At 46.3% G+C, this 21,552-nt stretch overlaps 1 protein-coding gene across 4 annotated transcripts in view; it reads right to left on the reverse strand.

Annotated features, from left to right (window-relative positions):
- Positions 1 to 3,078: 3,078 nt before the first annotated feature.
- Positions 3,079 to 21,552, reverse strand: part of TULP3 (TUB like protein 3) — an 87,968-nt gene continuing 69,494 nt past the window's right edge. For all 4 annotated transcript variants that reach the window (XM_032775046.2, XM_032775048.2, XM_032775049.2 and 1 more), the window contains 7 exons: positions 20,888 to 21,018; positions 19,463 to 19,660; positions 18,638 to 18,750; positions 18,117 to 18,231; positions 13,494 to 13,592; positions 10,118 to 10,289; positions 3,079 to 9,604 (listed from right to left, as the gene is read on the reverse strand). In XM_032775046.2, the coding sequence (XP_032630937.1) occupies positions 9,471 to 9,604; positions 10,118 to 10,289; positions 13,494 to 13,592; positions 18,117 to 18,231; positions 18,638 to 18,750; positions 19,463 to 19,660; positions 20,888 to 21,018 (962 nt within the window). In that variant the 3' untranslated portion in view covers positions 3,079 to 9,470. The remainder of the gene's footprint in view (positions 9,605 to 10,117; positions 10,290 to 13,493; positions 13,593 to 18,116; positions 18,232 to 18,637; positions 18,751 to 19,462; positions 19,661 to 20,887; positions 21,019 to 21,552) is intronic.

Here is a 21,552-nt window from a genome sequence, read left to right on the forward strand (position 1 = left end):
CTGCGCTTGGTGGGCTCCTTTCCCAGGTCCCCGAGCACCAGCAGGAAGTTGGGAGCGGGGTGGGGGGGAGCCGCGGCTGGCCGGGAGGGAGGGAAGCGGCCGGAGCCAGAGGGCAGAGCAGGGCCGGGCCGGACGCGCCCCCGAGGGAAGCACCCACCTGGCGAGCGGAGGGGGCCGGGCCGCTCCCACCCCCCGGGCGGGCGGCGTGTGGCAGGAGCGAGGCCGGAATGCGAGGAATGAGGCTGGTATGAAATGCACGCAGCCGAGGGGGGGCCCGGCGGGGGGTGGAGTTGGGAACGAAGCTGACCAGGACTCGCCTCCGGCCGGGGCAGCGAGGGAGGAGACTTGGGGCGGTGGGCGGGAGCTGGAGGGGGGAGAAACGGGCCCAGCCCAGGCAGGGGCGAGAGGAAACTCCCGGCAGCCGCAGAGGAAGGAGATAGCTCCCGCCGCCGGACCTAGGGCTGGAGCCGCAGGGGCAAAGCGGGGGAGGCGGCAGAAATCACTGCAGCGAGGGGGTGGCCAACCCTCCAGGATTGTCCTGGAGTCTCCAGGCAGCAAAGACGAATCTGTAATTAAAGAGGCCGTCATGGGATGAAACCTCCAGGAATAGTCCAACCACATTTGGGACCCTCTGGGGGCGATTGTGCTGGTGGGCCGCAGGCGAGCAGCACCCGCTGGGCAGGGCATGGCTGGCAGAGCCAGCTGCACGTGGGGCTGGGCTGGTTCCCCACTCACACTGGCGGGGTGCGGTGCCCCCCCCCCCCCGGGAAGGACTTCGCAAGGGGGTTGTTCCGTGGGACAGTCACGGCTGCTAGCAAAGACCAGGGAGTTAACACTGAAAACCACTGCCTCGGGGAGTTCTGGGGTGTCACTCCCTGCTCACTGAACAGCAGGGACAAACAAGAGGTTTAAATAGTTTCATGAGCTAAAAACTGGCTGATTATTTCGTAATAAATATTAACACAAATTGCAAATAGTGTCAAGTGGGTGAGAACTAGGTTGATGAATTCCCTGCCCTCCCCCTCCCCCTCCCCCGCCATTTTCAGACCATTTTAAGCATCACCTCCAATGCAGGAAGGAGCAGGTCCCTCTGAGGGGCAGATTGGCATCAACCTACTGAGGACTCCTTTTTAGTAGGCCTCATTCCCATGAGGGACTGGAGACAGAAAGGCTAGTAAAACATTCGCTTTCCACCAGCATTTGATTTTTCTGATGCTTTCTAAAGTCTCTGTCCCTGGGGTGCATAAATAGTGGCCCAATCTCCTGCAACAGGGAACAGAGGCTAAAAAAACTTTACTGACCCCAAAGCTGGCACTTCCAAGCAACACAGCATCCACTACCCCAGTGGTTTTCATACCTTTTTTTTCTGGTGACCCAGTTGAAGAAAATTGTTGATGCCTGTCACTCAGTGAGGGGTTTGGGATGTGGGAGGGGGCTCAGGGCTGGGGCAGAGGGTTAGGGTGTGGAGTGGGGCTATGAATGAGGGATTCAGGATGTGGGAGGGGGCTCTGGGATGGGTCAGGGCTCTGGGGTGAGGCTGGGGATGAGGGGGTTGGGGGGGCTCAGCACAGGGTCAGGGAATTGGGGTGCAGGCTTATCTCTGGTAGCTCCCAATCAGTAGCGCAGCTGGGGTGCAGAGGCAGGCTTCACACCATCCTGGCACCACAGACCACGCTGTGTGCCAAAAGCAGCCAGCAGGTCCAGCTCTTAGACAGAGGTACACAAGCGGCTCCATACGGCTCTTGCCTGCAGGCACTGCCCCCGCCCCAGCTCCCATTGGCTGGTTCCTGGCCAGTGGGAGTGCAGAGCCAGTGCTCGGGTTGGGGGCAGTGTGCAGAGCCTTGTGGCCCCCCTGCCAATGAGCCGGACCTGCTGCTGGCCATTTTCGGGGTGCAGCGTGATGTCAAAACAGTAGGGACTACTCATTTTTACTGTTTGGACGCTGATGAGTGCTGAGCAAGGCGACCCAGTGCTTTGCATTCCACAACCCACTACTGAGTCGCAACCTGAACTTCGAAAACCATTGCACTACCCCATACTGGGACACTGGGGTCAGCACTGAGTCAGAAGGAATAGAGCACCTCTTCTCAAGTTACCCACCCCACTCCCTGCAGCACAGCACCCTGTCTTGCCATGCAGGGAGACATTAGGGTCAGTACTGACTAAAGAAGAAAGAGCCCCTCTCTAATGAGTCACCCACACCACTCCCTGCAGCACCGCCAATTCTTTCAGTTTCATTTTCCATTATAAAAACACTTCACCCTTGTGCACATTTTCATATCCAAAGCACTTGATAAACATCTACCTAATCCTCTCATAAAACCCTACAAAGTAGGTTAGTTTAACTAGGAAGGCAAATGCAGGGCAAAACAACTTACTGACCCTTTGAACTTAGGAACAGTGGGATATATTCTTATGTGCCAAGATGGCACTTTTCTCCATTTTACAGCTGGGGAAATTGAAGCCTGGTCTACACTTAAAAATTTTACAAGCATTACTATGTCATTTAGGGGGTGATTTTTTTTATAAAAAACCCAAAAATATAGCTATGCCAGTAAAAGCCTTACTGCAGACCGTTATACGGTGTAACTGTGCTTATACTGGTATCGCTTATGCTGGTTTCATAGAGTATAGATTTCATAGAGTTTAAGGCCAGAAGGGACCATTAGATCCTCTAGCCCGACCTCCTGCATAACACAGGCTGTACATTTAACCCAAATACCCCTACACTGAGCCTGATGATTTCAGTTAAACTAAGCATTTTAGCCCTCAGGTTCCCCAAACCAGCGTATTTTATACCAGTATAACTACAGCCACACTAGAGGGGTTTGCCAGGATAGCTATACCAGAAAAACAATACCAAGTAATGTAGCTAAGACCTGAGACAAAAGAGTTAAAATTTCTCAGGAGCATTGCGGACTCCAGTGATTAAGTCCCACCTTGTGGGGGCACATGATTATGTGAGTATCTCAGCTTTCCTTCTGTCTTTCAAAGTAAGCTCCTAGCCCTCATGGTTGTGGAGAAGAGCTTGAAAATGTCCCTATGTGCAATATACATATACATTACTTTTCTTTGTAATTAGATACAATTAGAATTTTTATTTTTATTTTCTCTTAGAATGCAGAGAGACCACATACATTTTCTAAGTCATACAATTTTAGGTAATATCCATGTACATAAAGATATGACTGGTTATTTAAAATAAACAATGTATTCTGTGTGGTGTTACTCTACACGATACACTCAAGTGTGTGTTGCAGTTTTCCTTTAAATGTATACCTGTAATGAGCCCATTTAGCCACTGTGGGTCTCTGCTAAACCACGTGAAGATTAAAAGCTGATGTTTAAAGTGCAGTACTACTGTGAAAAATGATTTTGTAAAAATGGCATTTTATTATTCATTACATCTGCTTCCTATGTGTACTGAAGGTCAGGTCTGCTGACTTTGTGGCTAATGTACATTTTTTCTCCTGTTCCCCCTGCAGAGTCAACACAGCTCAGAGAGCGAGCTGGATTTTATTCCTTCCTGTGAATCATCAGAATTGTTCACCAAGTTCTAGTCACTCACAGTGCAGAAACGCACTGAAATGAATGGGCTTGCACCTGTGTCACTAAGGGTAGGATTTGGCCTGTAGAACCTTTAGTAGTGGAGACGATATGCAAGGAAAGAACTTGACAGAGCATGCATATGGAGTTTGATTGGGGTGGTCAGAAGTAGTGGAATCTTTTTTCCTGTTAGCTGAACAGGTCTGATATACAGCTATTGACAGACGAATATGGAGCTCATTTTTAGGAATCACTTTTCAGAGTAAAACTGCACTTTAAGGGTAGTTGTAATTCTCTTTTATAAATGGGGATCTCAATTCAAGTTAAGAAAATCATTCTTTGTTCACCTTTGTTTTGTTGTCACTTAGTTCAGTGGTTCTCTCTTTTTAAACCATCACTTTACTTTTGTCATAGCAAATGAGATCAGATCCCACCTTCAAATCTAGTGGAAACAACATTCATTCATATATATCAACTGCCAATTAAATGCTTTTTACCTTGACACATTTTAGCAAAAAGGAGAGCCTCTTTCTAACCACAGAGGTTATCTAGGTGTGGAAAGATTTACCCAAACTGAAACAGGCAAATGACTTCTGAGTCCCAGCAGGGGAACAAGAACTCCATGGAGAACAGGACAAGAGAACAGAATAGGGAGACAGGGACCGTACACTGAAAATGCTGGAAGACACAAGGACAAGAACTCCTGAGAAGCCTCTGACCTTTAGCCTGGTCTCACCTTTATGATAAAGCTGACCTCTATTACTCGAGCTAAATAAGTAATTGATAGTGGTAGTAGGCTGTTATCCTCCATATAGCTCAGCCACTAGAGAAGGATAGCTCAGTGGTTTGAGCATTAGCCTGTTAAACCCAGGGTTGTGAGTTTAGCCCTTGAGGGGGCCACTTAGGGATCTGGGGCAAAATCAGTACTTGGTCCTGCTAGTGAAGGCAGGGGGGCTGGATTCAATGACCCAAAGTCCCTTCCAGTTCTAGGAGATATCTAATAAATACTTCACCAGTAGCCCACGCCCAGTTCTATTTTTTGGCCTTGGCTATACAGGCGCTTTACAGCGCTGCAACTTTCTTGCTCAGGGGTGTGAAAAAACACCCCCCTGAGCGCAGCTAGTTACAGCGCTGCAAGCACCAGTGTAAACCGTGCCCCAGTGCTGGGAGCGCGGCTCCCAGCGCTGCAAGCTAATCCCCACGGGGAGGTGGAGTACCTGCAGCGTTGGGAGAGCTCTCTCCCAGCGCTAGCACCGCAACCACACTCGCACTTCAAAGCGCTCCCGCAGCAGCGCTTTGGAGTTTCGAGTGTAGCCAAGCCCTTAGCTCTGGAAGGGAGTGGGATGTAGTGGTTACAGACAGCACTCAAGCCCATAGATTTGACACATTCTTTCAGAAAAGCAGTGGATGAGACTTGGGTATGCTGTTTTACACAGGGCTCTATCCCCAGCTCTGACTGCAGTGACCTCCTGCAAACTCCCAGCTCTCCATCTGTGAAAAGGGTGGGATGGGGGAATAGTTGCTTGCCTTCTTTATTATTCTTTTCCAGTAACAATAGCTGTGAAGTGCACAGAGCTATTAATACCAGTAAGTAGAAGAGCATGTTGGGTAGGGTGTGCTTTGTCAGTGTGTTATACTTTTAAATAATAGAGTCTGAGTCTAATCCTATTGATATCAATACTTCAGAGCAAGCAGGACTGAGCCATAAAAGAGTAAGAAATGAATACTCCTGCCTTTGATGTGTATCAACTGGAGACCTCACAGCACCTTGGAGCTGCTGCATTGTGAGTCCCGGTATGAGGATTCACACTGGACTGTAGCATTTGCTTCCTGTACCCAGCCTGTTCTTGGAGTTTTCTGGATGTTGTGTTTGGTGTGGGAGCGAGAGCACGATATTACAGCAGCCAACACAGTGCTGTAGAGATAGCAACTGTGCTGCACATCTCTGAGACAGACACAGAGAGCAGAAAGTGCTTGCACCCTGTATCCATTCTGGCCAAGCTAGAGGGGAAATGGACATGACTGTTCAACCTGCATTCAGAACAGGGGCCTGCAAAGTTAGATCTACCCTGCCTCAAGTTTTAAGTCACTGGAACAAGGACATTTTCCCTCAGTGAGGCAGACACTTCTCTTCATATCACCCCAGTAAAAACACCCTCAACTCAGTACTGCCCCTCTTTACCTCACACGATTTCAATCCTGGTCCAGAATTGCACTATGTGACACTTGAACAACAGGAGGGGCTTAGAGCAAGTGACTAGGGTGACCAGTCAGCAAATGTGAAAAATCGGGACAGGGGATGGGGGGTAACAGGAGCCTGTATAAGAAAAAGACCCAAAAATCGGGACTGTCCCTATAAAGTCGGGGTATCTGGTCACCCTACAAGTGACCAGGGCTAGGTAAATATTTCCAATGCACCCCCCCGCAGCAGCCCATAACACTTGAGAGAGAATGGGTGTGAGGAGCAGGAGAATCAAGTGGAGGGGAGTGAACAAATAGACAGCAAGCAGCTCCTTGTGGTGCAGAAAGAAAACTGGTAGTACTTGTGTTTCCAAGGCAATTCTCACACTTCTAAATATTTGTAAAACCAGCATTGAGGAGAAGTGGGGGAGACAAATGAGGAGAGAATGATACAGAAAGATGAGAGATGGAATGGAGGGAGACAGGGAGAAAGAGGGGTAGCCAAAGCAGGAGAGACAAAGATATCAGAGCCAACAGCAAACACCACATGCAGCAAAAATCCTACAGGACAAGATAAGAACAATTCAGAGTTTAGGGTTTTGTTGTTTGTTTTGTTTTTTATAAATTATTTTATTTTCATTAGAGTACAAAAGTTATAAATACAATTCATGTAGAACAATATTTGACCAAAAAGCACTGGAGGTTTCTGCAGAGCAAAAAAAGCTTGGAAGCAACAGGAAGCACACAAAGCCAGCCTCTCAGTCATCTAGGTGGACCTTTGGCACACAGAGCAGCAACAGAGTGGGTGAAGAACACAAAAAGAACGGAGAGTATGGCAGAGTACTGAAGCCTCCAATATATAAAATATGTCTGAAAGCATCTGAGAAGAGGTAAATGCCCACCTCCTGCATTGCTACTGCCTGTTCAAACAGCAACACAAAACAGACCCATGCTTCTGTCCACATTAGGGTTGACACCAAGATATCCAGAGTCACATTTCACTGTGACGGAACGTACCACTTCCCTGAGCAGTGTGCACTGGGATTTTTGTCTGAAAATCAGGCTTTTAGTTTGACCTCACAGACAGCTAATAGGACTGTTTCCTAGCACAACAGTATCACCCTTTTTAGAAAAATTCCCTGCTGGATGTTATCAGAGAAACCAAGCTAGGACTTGCTAGCAATAACCTGTGTTTTAACACAGTTGTGACTAACATACTTTAATGCTAGTGTGGACGAGGTCACTATGTACAATCCCTTTAAAAAAACAATCTCTAAAACAGAGACAGAAGAAAGAGTTTCAATACTAGAAGGTAAGTGAAGGGTCACATGCTCACAGTATAGAAAGCACCTCAGAAGAAACAAGAAATTCGGTCATCTGTGCAACTTGATGAGGAAACCTAAAGAATCACAGGCACTGACTTACCCATGATCAATTAAGCTCACCCATGGGTTTACCACCTTGAATAGTTTAAGAGAGCCCTTGCTGACTGGCCCAGTTGGAGAGATGAACCAGGAAGTTGCAGGGCAGCTTGCTAAGCACAACGAAACTTTTTCTGGACTAGCAATTAATACACTGCCTACAAGTAACCCCAAGGGAACATAAACTAATTTTCTACATCTGGTCCTAGTTACAAAGTAATTGTGACAGAAGCATTAAGAACTGGTTTCTTGGCTTTTCTAGGTAGATACAGGAAGTGCAGAGCAGTCAGTTGGGAGCACAAGAGAACACAAGTGGGAGATGCCATCGAATCCTGTCCCTACATTGACAAGCGGAAAATACATGAAGGCACAAAAGAGGTACCTGGAGCAAACTCTTTGCTGAGTGCTATCTGATGAGATTGCTTCGAATGCAATGGCACCTCAGCCAGTGTAGCTTGGGAACTTGTGAGATAAGCATTTTTTAGAACTGGAGCTATCAGCAACAATTCACCATTTACAATTAAATACAGAGATTACATGTGACTATGACTGAAGCATTTTTTCTGGCATCAGAAAATGTCTACACAAAGTTTGATATTTTGGAAAATTAAACAGCAAGATGATACCCACCAATAGAGAGACTTATGTGACATATAATGCAAAGACTGGCACAATGATGAAAGTCTGGTTGCTGGGGGCATCTAGATAGGACTTGTGGGCTGCCAATGACCTTTAAAAACAGATCAGTACATGCAAAAAAGGGGACACCCACAGTTTGCTTAACAGAGGGACAGATGAGCAATTAACTGTACATAATGAACGTGAAAGGAAAGATCCTGATAGCTGTACATAAAGAACATGAAATGGACTGGATGGTAGCTGCCCTATTTTTTAATATACAGCAGATGTGCAGCCCATGTAACCTATAGGTCTCAAGATGCAGTGTTCCAATGTGATCCAAGCTGAGGCTGGTGGATCAAGGAGGATTGCATGCTGGAACTTGTGGTCTCCACTGACTGCAACCCAGAATTAAAGATGAGGGCTGCTACAGGACACATTATGGAGCCCAATGAGCAGTACTTTGGCTACTCTTGTTGCAATATTCTTCTCTCTTTGTGCCTTGGAAAATGTCTATAATCTTATTTTTGGTTAATCTCATATTCAGATTAAATGATTATATAAAACAGACTGAACTGTCATGATTTGACATATCTATGGTTATTATACCACATGCAATTGGAATCAGCCATTCAGACTGCTGCAGAAGAGGCTCTTATTTGCTGAGAAAAAAGTTAAACAAAACCAAGAAAAGCTTCAGAGATCAGTTTATTCCTAAAATGCAGCAAACTATTCATAAAAGAAATTAAAAAAAAATGTTTCTGATTGACTGACCTATAGAATCTAGTATTTAAGGCAATCAGGATGCTGCATATCAGGAATAGTCAATGGCATGCCTTTCTCAGCCAGTTTCTGTCAGGTCCAATGATCCATTCAATTTCACTTTTAGAACTGTTAGGAATAAAAGAAACAGTGATGGTCATAATACAAATATTGCTTACTTAGAAGTGACCATAGGAGTTTTTCTCATATCCCTAATGATGGGGGATCTTTATTTGGTAAAAGGGTTGTCACAGGATAATGAGCAGCAGAACAATTAACAAGAACTGGGATCCATCAGCCTTGAAAGAGAATTATCCTGCAGAGTAAAAGGGTGGCTATAGAGGCATGAGGCTTGTTCCTAGTCTTTGTTCACTGAACAGTGCTTACAGCTGCACAGGGACATCAGGCTTGTACTCTCTCTTCTTTCTCTGAACTTTGCCTTAGACAGGAGAGTTACTCTGCGGGGTAAGAGACGGCACAGACTGTACCTGTTCTTCCTTCTCTAAACAAATCTTAATATACGCTGCATGAGCACAGGGGTGTTGTGAGATCCAAGGTGCCTCGCCTAAAGCACTATTAATCTGATCCCCACTGCAGGAATTCCTAGTCACAGTGATGCTTAGCTGCTAAGGAGCAGGATTAGCTCTCACACCAAATCCCATCAAGATTCTCAATGCAGCATTAATACTGATAACAAAGACATCACACATTATCCTTGCCTTCCCCCAGGGCACATGCAGAGATCTCCCTTCCAAAAAAGGCCATGGTCTCTATCAGCTACTATAAAGCCCCCAAATCTACTATTTGCTTCTTGTTAAGCCCACAGATATCTGGCCTCCAGTTCCCCTTCTGTCCCCAGGATACTTCTCATGATTCCACCCAGAACTCATTTACAAGGTGCAGAGATGGGAGCAAGTTCCACGTCCAAGTCCGCTGTCTCCATCATTCACATGCCAATTTGCTGTCAAAGCTGGAGAGTCCAATGGCAAAGGCTTGGAGGGCACAAAGTGGGTAATTATAGTCCAGAGTGAACACATCTTCTGCTACACGGCCAAACTGCATCACAATGTAGTCAGCTAGGGAGGCAGAGAGAGGGGGTCAGAGACCAACTAATTCATAAAGAGAGAAAGGTAAGAGAAGAAAGAGTGGAACAGTTCCAAATACACCTGACTGGAGAGACTATCCCATCTTCCCCTCCTTACCAGAGGGGCTCAGAATCTGCTTTTCTACAAGAACAGTCTTTCTGACTTCTTTTACAGACCAATCCCATACCTATGCTTTGGCTGGGACAGCAATCCCATATTACCCTCCTTTCCATCTTCAGCAGAAGGCCTGCATTCGCCTATCCTCCGATGCAGCTATCTTGTCATGCCCTCCACCTCTAGAGTGAAGGGGAGGTCCCATATTACTCCAAACGTCCCAAGATCCTCTGGACTATATCCCCCATCCCGTTCTTGCCCATCCCATATCCCTTGTGTAGGAGCAGTGTTCCCATCTTTCCCCAGCTCTAATGGAACAATGCTCTTTTCCTCACTAGAGTGGCAGCCCCACATCCCCCACCCCACCCTGGCACAACCCTTAGCTCTTACGGTCATTCTCATGGACAATCTGGAAGTTCTTCACCGAGGCCTGAGTGACTCTCCCATGGAAATTCAAGACGTACGATTGAGTGTCATCATTCCAGACTGGCGCCTTGTTGTGCAGCTCAATCAGGTTTTCCAGGTTTTTATTTTGCCATTTTGATAGCAAACTCTCATGTTCCTGCTCAAGAGAAAAATTATACTTGGGAGGGTCCACTTTTAGTCACTGCTTCTCTCAAGTTGTGTTTACTTTGCAACCATGAGTCCCCCAATCTAGTGAACAGTGAACTCAACCCTGCTGAAATAAGATCCTGCAGATACCATGGAGATATTTCCATACTTTCCCAGTCCTGAGGTTCTCTCTCCTTCTGGGCCCATGCAATCCTAACAAGGAGACACAGTGAGAGCACCTTCTGCACCCGCTCTCAATGTACTGGCAGGAGTCTATTTCTAACTCCCTGGGAGCCTTTTCCTCCAGTACCAAACCTCCAATTTCTACCTTGTAACGTTCAAAGCAAAAAGAAATAACCAGAGTATCTTTAACTCCCTGATGCAAGAAGTTGGGATGTTGTAGTAGGAAATTCAAAGGCTGCAGTGGGCGACAAGTATGTATGGATTCAAGTGCTTTCCCCCTCTTCTACCCAGTTTAGGTATAGGTACACAAACACATGGAAATGTGAAGGGGGGTAAAACAGCATATTCACTACATCTGAGAAGAACAGTAAATTGGAGGAACTGCAAACAGTAGTGAGGACAAAGTGGCAAGGACAAGTGACAAAATGAACTTCAACCTTAAAAAATAAAAGCTATTAAAATTGAGAAAAACTATCCAAACTGAAGTTATTCCATGGAGGGAGATGCTTGGAAAGCAGTTGTTTGGGAAGGGTTGAGTGATAAATTTATTTATGGTAAAAATTCAAGTAGGATGTAGTGAGCTGTCTGTTGCTTCTTGGGTTTGTTTTTAAAACAGGTTTACTAGTTGATTGTATCTCTGATTTTATTTGTTTCTGCAAGGATGCCCACAGGACTTTGGGAATGGGCATCAACAAATTACATTTAGAAATGGCAGTGGGGCCATCATTTAGAGAACAGTCGCTGCTTGTTCAGAGGCATCATGTCACAGACCATGTAGATGATGATGAATCTATACAGGCTAAATTGTGGCTGGTATTTGAGCCAAGCCACAGAGAACCACTCCTAAACCCTGTATCCCAGGTAAGGGCCCAGCCTTGACTGCAGTCCCTATGCTCTCCTGAGCACTATGGGTTTCTTTTAGACTCATAGATTTTAAGGCCAATAAAATGGATAGGAAAAAGAGATAGGGCAATGCACTGGATCCCCTCTATTGCACTATCTAGTGCAGTGGGTCTCAAACTTTTTTACTGGCGACCCCTTTCACGCAGCAAGCCTCTGAGTGCAACCCTTTTTAATATATTTAATACCATTGTAAATGCTGGAGGCAAGCAGGGTTTAGGGTGGAGGTTGACAGCTCATGAACCCCCATGTAATAACTTTGTGACCCTCTGAGGGGTCCTGACCCTCAGTTTGAGAACCCCTGATCTAGGGGATGCATATGTCATTCTCTTAAGGGATGATGAATCAACTGTGATTTCCAAGAGCTCAGTCAGGCATAGTAACCTCCTGAGACACAATGACTCCGATAGCTCACATTGGGGTGGTTGGCTCTATATCGTCCCCTAATCAGGGTTGTGCCTTGGCACATCTGGTCCTATATATTTCTTGTGAGAGCACATCTGGAATACTGTATTCAGTTCAGGGCATTTAATTACAAGAAAACTACTGACAGATTGGAAAGAGTTCTGCGAAGTGGGAAAAAAAACAGTTAGGGTTAGATAAATGGACTTATGCCCTCTCTTCCATTGATATGGTTGTTTCTCTCCATGCTTCACTCTTGACTGTTTTGCCTCTCTCTCATCACGTCTGCTCAGCCAGAACCCAGCCTTGGCTCACCCCCAACATCCACTTCCTCTGCGCCTGCTCGGGCTTTTGCACTGTGGAGCGTGTCTGACAGAAATCCTGTGACCAGGATCGCTTCCTCCACTACAGATTTGTTCTCTCCTCCTTTCGTTCTGCCATCTTCCTAGAGAAATAACTCACCTTCTCCAACTTAACTGAATCCGTTGCCTGCAATCCCAGCCTCCTTTTCACCAGCTCTGAGTCAAATCCCCTCCTCTTGCCCCCAGGATACGTCTAAGTCTTGCAGATTCTTTCTGCATAACATCTCTAACATATGGTCTTTCCTATCCATCCACACAGCTACAACACTCGTTCAGGCTCTCATCATCTCGGGTGTCTATTGCTGCAACATCCTTTTCTTGGGCATAACAAATGCAGTCTTGCTCCGCTCATATCCATTCAGAATGCTGCATTTTCCTGGACTCTTGCTTCGACCATGTCATTCCTCTCTTTATATCCCTCCACTTCTCTATCACATCAAACATAAGAGTCTTACTTGGCTTCACTTTCAAGACCCTTTATAGCCTATCCCCACTCTATTTAGCTCTCATTCGCTATCTAAATGTCAACTCCCATCTCTGCTTGGCCCATGAAGTCAGCCTTCATCACCCACTTCTTAAAATTTTCCAACAGCACCTTCATGCTTTCTTCACGTTGCCCCTCATGCATGGGAGGCTCTCCCTGTAGAGACCTGAAAAGCAATCTGATTATCCTTGTTTGAATCCTTCCTTAAAAGTCTCCTTTTCTATGATTCCTGAAAAAAAAAAAAAAACTGGACAATGGCTAGGCTGCTGGAGTGCTGAGACCACTGCCCGTCATGCTGACCAATATTGCCTGGTTGTTTTCTTATGCTTCTTTCTCTGTCTGCATCCACCTGTCATCTCTTGATTTATACTTAGAATGTAGAGTCTTTAGGCCAGGGACTGTCTTTTTGTTCTGTGTTTGTACAGCACCTAGCACAATGGAGTCCAGCCATGACTAGGGCTCCTACGCACTACAGGCATAAAAAAAGAGCTAAATATGGTCCACCTGGCTAAACGACAAGTAAGGAGAAAGGCAAAATGTAGTGAGTTGCACAAGGGCTACAAGCAAGAAGAAATACACTAAATTAAGAAAATGACATTTTAAGCTGAATATCAAGAAAAGTTTACCAGTCATGAGACCTATCAGATTAACCAGTCTCCCAAGGGCAATGGTGGAATCCTATTACGGAAGTAATTTAAAAGTGGCCTGGAAAAGCACAGTGTAGTGAAGAATCCCATGCTAACTTCCAGGGGATGGGCTAGTTGGGACCCAACAGGTCTTTTTCCTCTAATTTCTATGACTGCCAATAATTGACATTTGGATCTCTAAGACATTAAAACTTTCTTCCTTGCGCCACTGGAATCTGACCCAGTTCCAAACTTACACTGCGTGGTCTGATTGGAATTCGCTTGTGGTTCATGTTCATTCCTGGAATGATCACTGACATCTTCCTGGGGCCTTTGAATCCTAGGACATTGGTTTCCTAAAAGACAAGGAAATAAGTTCTTTTCAACACTACCTCATCCAGGAGAGAAGATAATGAGATTGACCTTTAATACCCAGTCTGCCCTGGAATCAGAAACATGCCAGCTACATCTGTATTTAAAACACTGTTGCAATCAGCATTGTTTCCTTGACTATTAGTGATACAATTCTTTTTCTCCTCCAAAACTACATTAACCAAACAGTATTACAGATAATCTTCCAAATATAACCTAAAGCATGGTTTTATTATACAATTTGGCTAGCGTCATTCTTGGACAATAGATGTGGTTCATACTGCTGAGAGCAAATGTGCTAGATCCCTGCTAGCAACAGAGGTATAAACACAATTATAGACAGCATAACTCTGACTACATCTGTACTTTGTCAACTCTCCAGAGACCTTATAGTCTAAATGGACAATCTCTTTAATTTTCCTTAGCTTTTGATTTATTTTTAAGGCTATATTTAGTAGTTTCTCCCAAACTGTGACCCTGTAGATAAGATAAAAGAAACCCCATGGGGGATTTGGAGTCAGCATATGGCTTAACTTTCATCCTGAAACAAACAAGTCTACTGCAAAGTGCAGCAGGGAATTCCACATATCTTCGCTGCCCAACAGATGGAGTAAGAGGAAGTTACTTACCTGTAACAGGAGGTTCTTCAAGGTGTGTGGTCCCTATATGTATTCCAGTGTGGGTTATGCATGCGCACCATGCGCCTGGAGCCAGAGAATTTGAAAGTAGAATCCATTGGTCTGTGCATGTGCCCCAGTTCGCCTTGTGCTCCTGACCAAGATGATAAAGGGCAGAGAGGACCAACTGCCTCTTCAGTTCCTTCTCCACCGCGAATTAGATAAGATCCGAAGCAGAGAGGAAGAACAGTGGGTACTAGAATACACAGAAGTACCACACATCTCAAAGAACTTCCACTTACAGGTAAGTAACCTCCTCTTCTTCTTTGAGTGATGATCCTTTGTATTTCACTGAGGGTGACAGACAAGCAGTACTTAAGAAAGAGGAGGGTGCAAGGATGAGGATGGCAAGGATGAGCGGTGAACAGCTATCTCAGATGAGGCCTCAGTAGCCAAGTCTTATATAAGGGAACAATGTCTTGCAAACTTGTGAACAGAGCTCCATGTGGCTACCTTGGTACGTCCTGAAGAAATGCTACAGTCATGGCTTGGACTCTCATGGAGTACTCTGATACCCCCAAAGAAGGGGGGAGGTTCGAGAGCTTATAGAAGTGTAGACTGCATCCCAAAATCCATTTGGAAATTCTCTGGATGGAGTCAGGTGGTGACCCCCTAGTGGATCAGAAAGATTCCCAAGGTGGGCACTGGTGCCAGGGTCCCCAGTATGGCCAGTAGGTGAGGTCAACAGCTTAGGGCAGGGGTCCCCATGATATGAGGTACCAATGACTGAGCCAGGTGAGGCGTTGGTTGGTTCCAGGCTTTTGTGGGTCTCCTGGGGTGTGGCTCCTCTCATGGTTCTGAGTCTCTTGAGGAGGAAAGGGCAGACTCAGGTTCCAATGGTGATAACATCGGTGCTGATGGAGAGGTACAAGTTGTGTATGGTGGGGGTGATAAGCTCCATCCTACCAGCAAATCTCTGGAAGGCAACATACACTCTCTGGAAATGGAGAGTCACAATGGGGGAGGGGATTCAGGATCTGAGGGAGCGAAAATGTTATGTGGTGTGGCCACAGATCTGGACCTCCCTGGTTTAATAGGCACCTTTCTGTTTGGGCCACAAGTGCTAGTCATGAGTATGGTATTTGGTGGTGGTCTACATTCACCAGTGCCAGAAGGTCTCGGTGTCTTATGAAGAGCTGGGGATGACGGTACTGATGAAGTGTGGTGTGCAGCTAGTGAAGCCCTACATTTCATGGCTTTCCTTTCACGTCTATGGGACTGGGGACGTATGACATCCGCCTAGGCTCAGTCAGTGGGTTTGCTCGTATGCACATGCAGTATCTTTGGAATGGACTTAGAGGAAGACTTAGCCCAATGCTTATGGTAGTGCTTCCTGATCTCCCGACTAGGGGTTTGTGGGAGTGCATCCTCCAGCACCGGAGTTGGACTTTACAGCGGGAGGCACACTTCTTGCTGATTCAGGATGATGTACGGGGAGATTCCCCAGCCTGGATCTGATTGAGGCCTCATGGCCATTTCCATGAGGTACTTACGGAGATGAAAAGCCTGTCCTTCTCGGGTGCAGCTTGGGAAAGACTGACAAATACTGCACCAATTTGCAATGTGAGCCTGTCCCAAGCAATAGAGGCAGTGTTGGGGGTCATCACTGATGGAGAAGGATTGCAGGCAGGAGGTGCAAAGTTTGAAGTCTAGTGTTCTGGGCACAGTCAGGTACCTGAATAGGGCATGAGGGAGAATGGAGGGGACCCCTGTAGCCTAATCTAATTCTAAAACTATTAAAACAATCAAAATTAGTAAATCTATTAAAACTTCTAAAACTATAAACTATTTACAGCTAACACTACTGTTTTTCAGAAACGACATCAGAGCTGAAGACACTAAGTTTCTGACCTGGACCACGCGGCAATGAGAAGGAACTGAAGAGGCAGTCCATCTGCCCTGCAGTTGGGAGCATGAGATGAACTGAGGCACATGCGTGGACCAACAGACACTGCTTTCAAATTCTCTGACTCTGGGTGCATGGTGCACATGTGTAACCCACAGTGGAATACAATAGGGACCATTACTTGAAGAAGAAACAGACTTTCTTGGTCCTCTAGTCACCAGCTGTTTAATGCCTTCAACCTAAAAAAATCTATCTCAAAGGCTATTTTGATTTTATTCCAGCAAGGTGGCTTCTTAAGAGTTCCTAACACATATGATAAAAATCAGGTATAACATTAATATTAGTTATACAGCTTTCCCTAACATACTAGTGCATTTTACTGATATAGACTATAGGTCAGTGGTCCTCAAACTTTTTAACCTTTCACCCCCCACACCCTTGCCCATGGTCCCTCCTTCCCCCCGGAGCTGGAGCCTGGATTGGGGCCACAGCTCGGGGGGGGGGGGGAAGGGAGGACAGAAACGGGTAGGGGGCTCAGATTAAGGACAGGAGCAGAAGCAGAGCCTCAGCTGGGGCTGAAGACCAGCAGCTGGATCCCTGGGCCGGCAGCCGCAGCTCAAAGTGGAGCCCAGGGTGCGGGGCCGGCAGCCAGAACTCTGAACACAGGGCCGGTAGCTGGGGCCAGGAGCGGAGTTGGATGGTGCTCCCTCCCGGCTGTGTCCCACAAACATTCATTTCCCCCTCCCCACCAGAGAGGCACGGTCCACAGCTTGGGGACCTCTGCTGTAGGTCCTTGGAGCTGGAACCTGTCTTATTCCATCTCAGGTCTTTCTGAGAAGAGACCTGAGAAATAGGATAATGATTTTACATGTATATAGCAAACATTTTACAAACTTGAATAGATAATTGTACATACATAGAAAGCACTTCATCACTGTTAACACACAGCCACCTTTTAGGTGATACATTATACTTGTTTTAACAGCTCACAGAAACACTACACAATATTTTAGGATGGGAAATGAAGAATACTGTATCCAGTGGAAACTCCAGGGGGCACTAGTATTGCCAGAGTAGAAACTGGACAGAACTGGAGTTAATACACCTGGTCTCTTGTTAATGTGCCACTGAGATCTTGAAGAACCACAAGCAATTAAGACCTTGTTTTTATGGCCTGGTCTCCACTGGCGGGGCGGGGGGGGATTGGTGTAAGTTATGGAAAAACGTCAGGGGTTCTCAAACTGGGGGTTGGGACCCCTCAGGGGGTCGCAAGGTTATTACATGGGGGGTCATGAGCTGTCAGCCTCCACCCCAAACCCTGCTTTACCTCCAGTATTTATAATGGTGTTAAATATATAAAAAAGTGTTTTTAATGTATAAGGGGGGTTGCACTCAGAGGTTTGCTGTGTGAAAGGAGTCACCAGTACAAAAGTCTGAGAACCCCAGAGCTACGTGAATAATGTAGCTGAAGTCGACGTACTTAGACCTACTCACTGAGGTGTCTTCATTGCGGTGAGTCGACTGCCGCTGCTCCCCCGTCGACTCTGCCTGCGCCTCTCGTGGCAGTGGAGTACAGGAGTCAACAGGAGAGCACTCGGGGGTCGATTTATCGCATCTAGACCAGATGCGATAAATCGACCCCCACTGGATCGATTATTGCCTGCCGATCTGGCGAGTAGTGTAGACACATCCTATGACTCATCTGAAAGTCCTCCAGCATCCAATACCCATTATAGTTATCCTGTTGTACTGCTTCAGTACTGATGCAGAATTAAGAAAACTTGCTGCGGAATCACTAACATCCTGAAGCACCCAGAGTTTTCCCTGCAGGCCTCCAATCCAAATACTGACCCAGCTTGGCCTGAAAGTTCTGATAAGACCACAGCCAAAGTGGCTGTAACTGCAGGATGCCTCCCATCCCCAACACCTGGGTTTAAGTGATTCAGGAGCTTGGGGAAGGGGAAAAAAAAATAAAAGGAACTTACGTAACAAATGGCTGCAAGCTCCTGTCGGGTATGCGCCTTTTCTACGAGCCCTTGTGCCTTGCCTGGGCTAACTCCATGATCATAGACAGTAAATTTTGTTCCCATAAGGTTGGACCTAGAGTCAGGAAACAGAGACTTAGTGAGATGTTCTATGTGAGACTGTGTGACATAATTAGATCGTGTCAGCCTCTCCTGACATTCCCATCTGGGGTTTCCCATCAGCAGTGCAATAAATAGCTCTAAAGAAAGCATCTGTTACACTGAGCCCATAAACTGACCTGGAAAAACGTCAAGCCAGGACTCCTCACATAAATGGCCACAGTCAACTCTCTGAAAGAGATACTGTCCCAAAGGGACAGCCAGGGGTGAACCAAGAGAGGGTGAGGTCACACTCTCCATGGAGTTGGACTAGATTGCTGCTCTTGGCTCTTGACTCAGCAAGACAGGAACTCCAACCTCTCTTGCAGTACATAAAAACAGAGACTGTGCACCTGTCGATGGCTTTTATCTGCGGCTCTCACCTGAGTTTTCCAATGAAACTTTCCCCTTCCCGGGATAAATCTGTTGGGTCAATTGAAATGAGATAATTGGATGTTTTGCTCTTTTTCCGTTTTCTCCCTGCAAGAAGGAACATCTGGAAACACAAAACTTTGGTCATGATAGGACGCTCTGGAACAGCCCAGGGGCACAGCACTACTTTCAACCTCCATCCCACTGTCCCTATCACCATTCCCCTGCCCATTAATTCCCACCCACTTTGGCAGACCCCTTCTTGCTAGCCCGATGCCACTTCCATGCCACTGACCTTTCTCTTCAGCCCACAAGCAAACAGCCCCAAATCTCAGCTCTCTTTGGCCCACCCAATGGCTCAGGTTTTAAGCACCTTTCCTTTCTAATTTTTACCAGCTACTCATCCCTCCGCTTTTCTTTTTCTCCTGCTTTAGCTCACCTTCTTTATACTACTGCTTCCACACCTCCCAATTGCTGCCTTCGGACCCTGCCCAGATAGAGATGTGCACCCCTCCCACTTTTCACAAGCTTTCTCCTTTCCGCTCCAGGTTCCTTTCCCATTTAAGCACTGCTCCACAACACAACCAAAGGTTTTGTACTAGAAGTTCAGTAGCCCAGGGCAGGGCCGGCTCTAGGCACCAGCATTCCAAAAATGTGTTTGGGGCAGCACTTCTCAAGGGGCGGCATTCCGGCTCTTTGGGGGCACTCCTTGGGCGGCACTCTGGGGGGTTTTCTGTGCTTCAGCGGTGGCACTCTGGCTTTTTTTGGCTTGGGGCAGCAAAAAACCTAGAGCCAGCCCTGGCCCAGGGCTGGAGACTGTGTGCTAGTCCCAATACCTTTCTGTTATCATCCCTTTCCAGGTGCATATAGTAGGTGGGGAAGAGGCCTCGGTCCATTCCTTTCTTATCTCTAGTGATTCGACACTTCACTGTAATGCCACGGGGAGCAGGGCGTAATGCAAACTCCTCCAAGTTCTCCACTTCTCCCAGCTGTGTATCTGCCTCTGGGGATGCAGTGCAGGAAGCACCTGTGTCCTGTGGGAAGACCTATTCCATTAGCGAAGTGAAATCAAGGTCAGAGGCCCTAGTAACCCAAGAGAAGAATGGCCTGTTGGGTAGGTGGCCCCCATATCACAAGAGGAAAATGCTCTGTTGAGGAAGGAAGAGATGCTGGATCAGAGATCTCTGTGTTTCAAATGCTTCACTGAGAAGAAGAAATCAGGACAGAAGTGTCTCCTACCCTGGGAGAAGAATATCCCTTTATGGAAGGAGAAGCTGGGCTGGAGTCCCCAGTAACTAGAGGGTAGAATGGCTTGCTAGGGAGGGGATGCAGGGTGAAAAGCTGTTATATTCAAAGGGAGGAATGTCCCTTTTAGCGTAGTATTTATCACTAAGCAAAACTTGAAATGTATTGTAAAAAAAGACAGTATGAGGAATAGCATTTTCTGATCAGTCTGGATCCTGGAGTGGGACAGGCTGTGGAAAACCCCGGTATGATGGTACGGCTAAAACCATCAGTGTGTCTATGCTTGCTCAGACAGTATCTAGAGTGGAATTAACTCTCCCTATAGCAGGAGTGAGCACTAGAGGAACAGTGACAACAGTTAAGATGCAGAATATGGAGGACTGAATATGAGGTATGGAAACCAACACCTGGCTTCCCTCTGGATTCAGGTCTAAGCACATTGGCTACAGACTAGGGGCTGGAACTAGCATGTTTTAACACTGAGGTACTGTAACTGGGGGTCAGCTGCCCTAATGGTGAGAGCTTGGGGCCAGCCAGCCCTGTTCATTAATCAGGTGCAGCTGAGGAGGGGAATCATGTGTTCCCTACAACCAGGCTGTCAGTAAGGAAGGAGAAGTAGGGGAGCAAGAGCATCAAGGAGTTCCCTGGAAGAAGTTGCCAGAGTCCCCTAAGAGGGGAGACTGAGGGAATCTGCTGGGGGAGGGGGAAGGGGCGCAAGGGGGAAAGTCCTGGGAGACAGTGCTCAGCCAAAAGAGCAAGAAAGAATCCTGCAGTAAGTCCTGAAGCAGAAGTGACAGAGAGGCAAAAGAGGAAAAGTCCCTTAGGTGGACTAAGGACTGTTTCTGTTAAGTTTTTTTGCTTATGTCTGGAAAATAAAACTGTGCCTGGAAGGAGACTTGGGAGAGTCTTATGGGAGTGAGTTCTTTGTGGGCTGGACACATGCCAGCACCTTACAGATGGGCACTAGAAAGCATGGCTCTGATTCTCATTGACAACAGTGTTTTCATTACACTTACTGTAGCAGATTTCTGGCTGGTTGCGGAACTAGGCCTCTCAGATTCAGAATATGGTGAATGAGATCTTGACCTCTTTCCAGCTTCCTCCTCCTCTTCGGTGTCCTCATCGAAATTCAAACTGCCTGAGATCCCTGTCAGAATGCAGGACTAGGTAACCTCTAATGGAAGGTGTCACAAATACATGGCATCACCAATTCACATGTCCCTCAGTTACCTTCCCTGCTCCCATCCTCACTTTAACCCACAACATACCTGCAATGACTATTTCCATGAAAAAGTAATATTAGGGTAGTAATGATTCCCTTTTAACTGTCTTTAATGCAATAAAGATTAAATGTTCAAATGGGGTGACCTAAAGCTAAACACCTAAATCCGTATTTCCACATCTCTGAAAATCAGACCATTTATTTAGGTACCGAACTAGGACCTCAGTAGCCTAATTTCAGGCACTTATGTTATATAAATTTATTTTTACGTATTTCTCTGATGCTCCTTGCTGTAGTTTGTGAGACTGAGTATCTCACAAACATTATGTTATTATGAATTAATTCTTATGTTCCTAGTGTGAGTTTTCCTCTTGTGGGATATTGCCTTCTGAGCCTTGAAATCCATATTACTAGTGACGCTTTAGTGAAATGAATAAGAAGTTGTCTGGCTTTTATTAA

The sequence above is a fragment of the Chelonoidis abingdonii genome, chromosome 1, assembly GCF_003597395.2.
Source record: "Chelonoidis abingdonii isolate Lonesome George chromosome 1, CheloAbing_2.0, whole genome shotgun sequence".
Lineage (NCBI taxonomy): Eukaryota > Metazoa > Chordata > Testudines > Testudinidae > Chelonoidis > Chelonoidis abingdonii.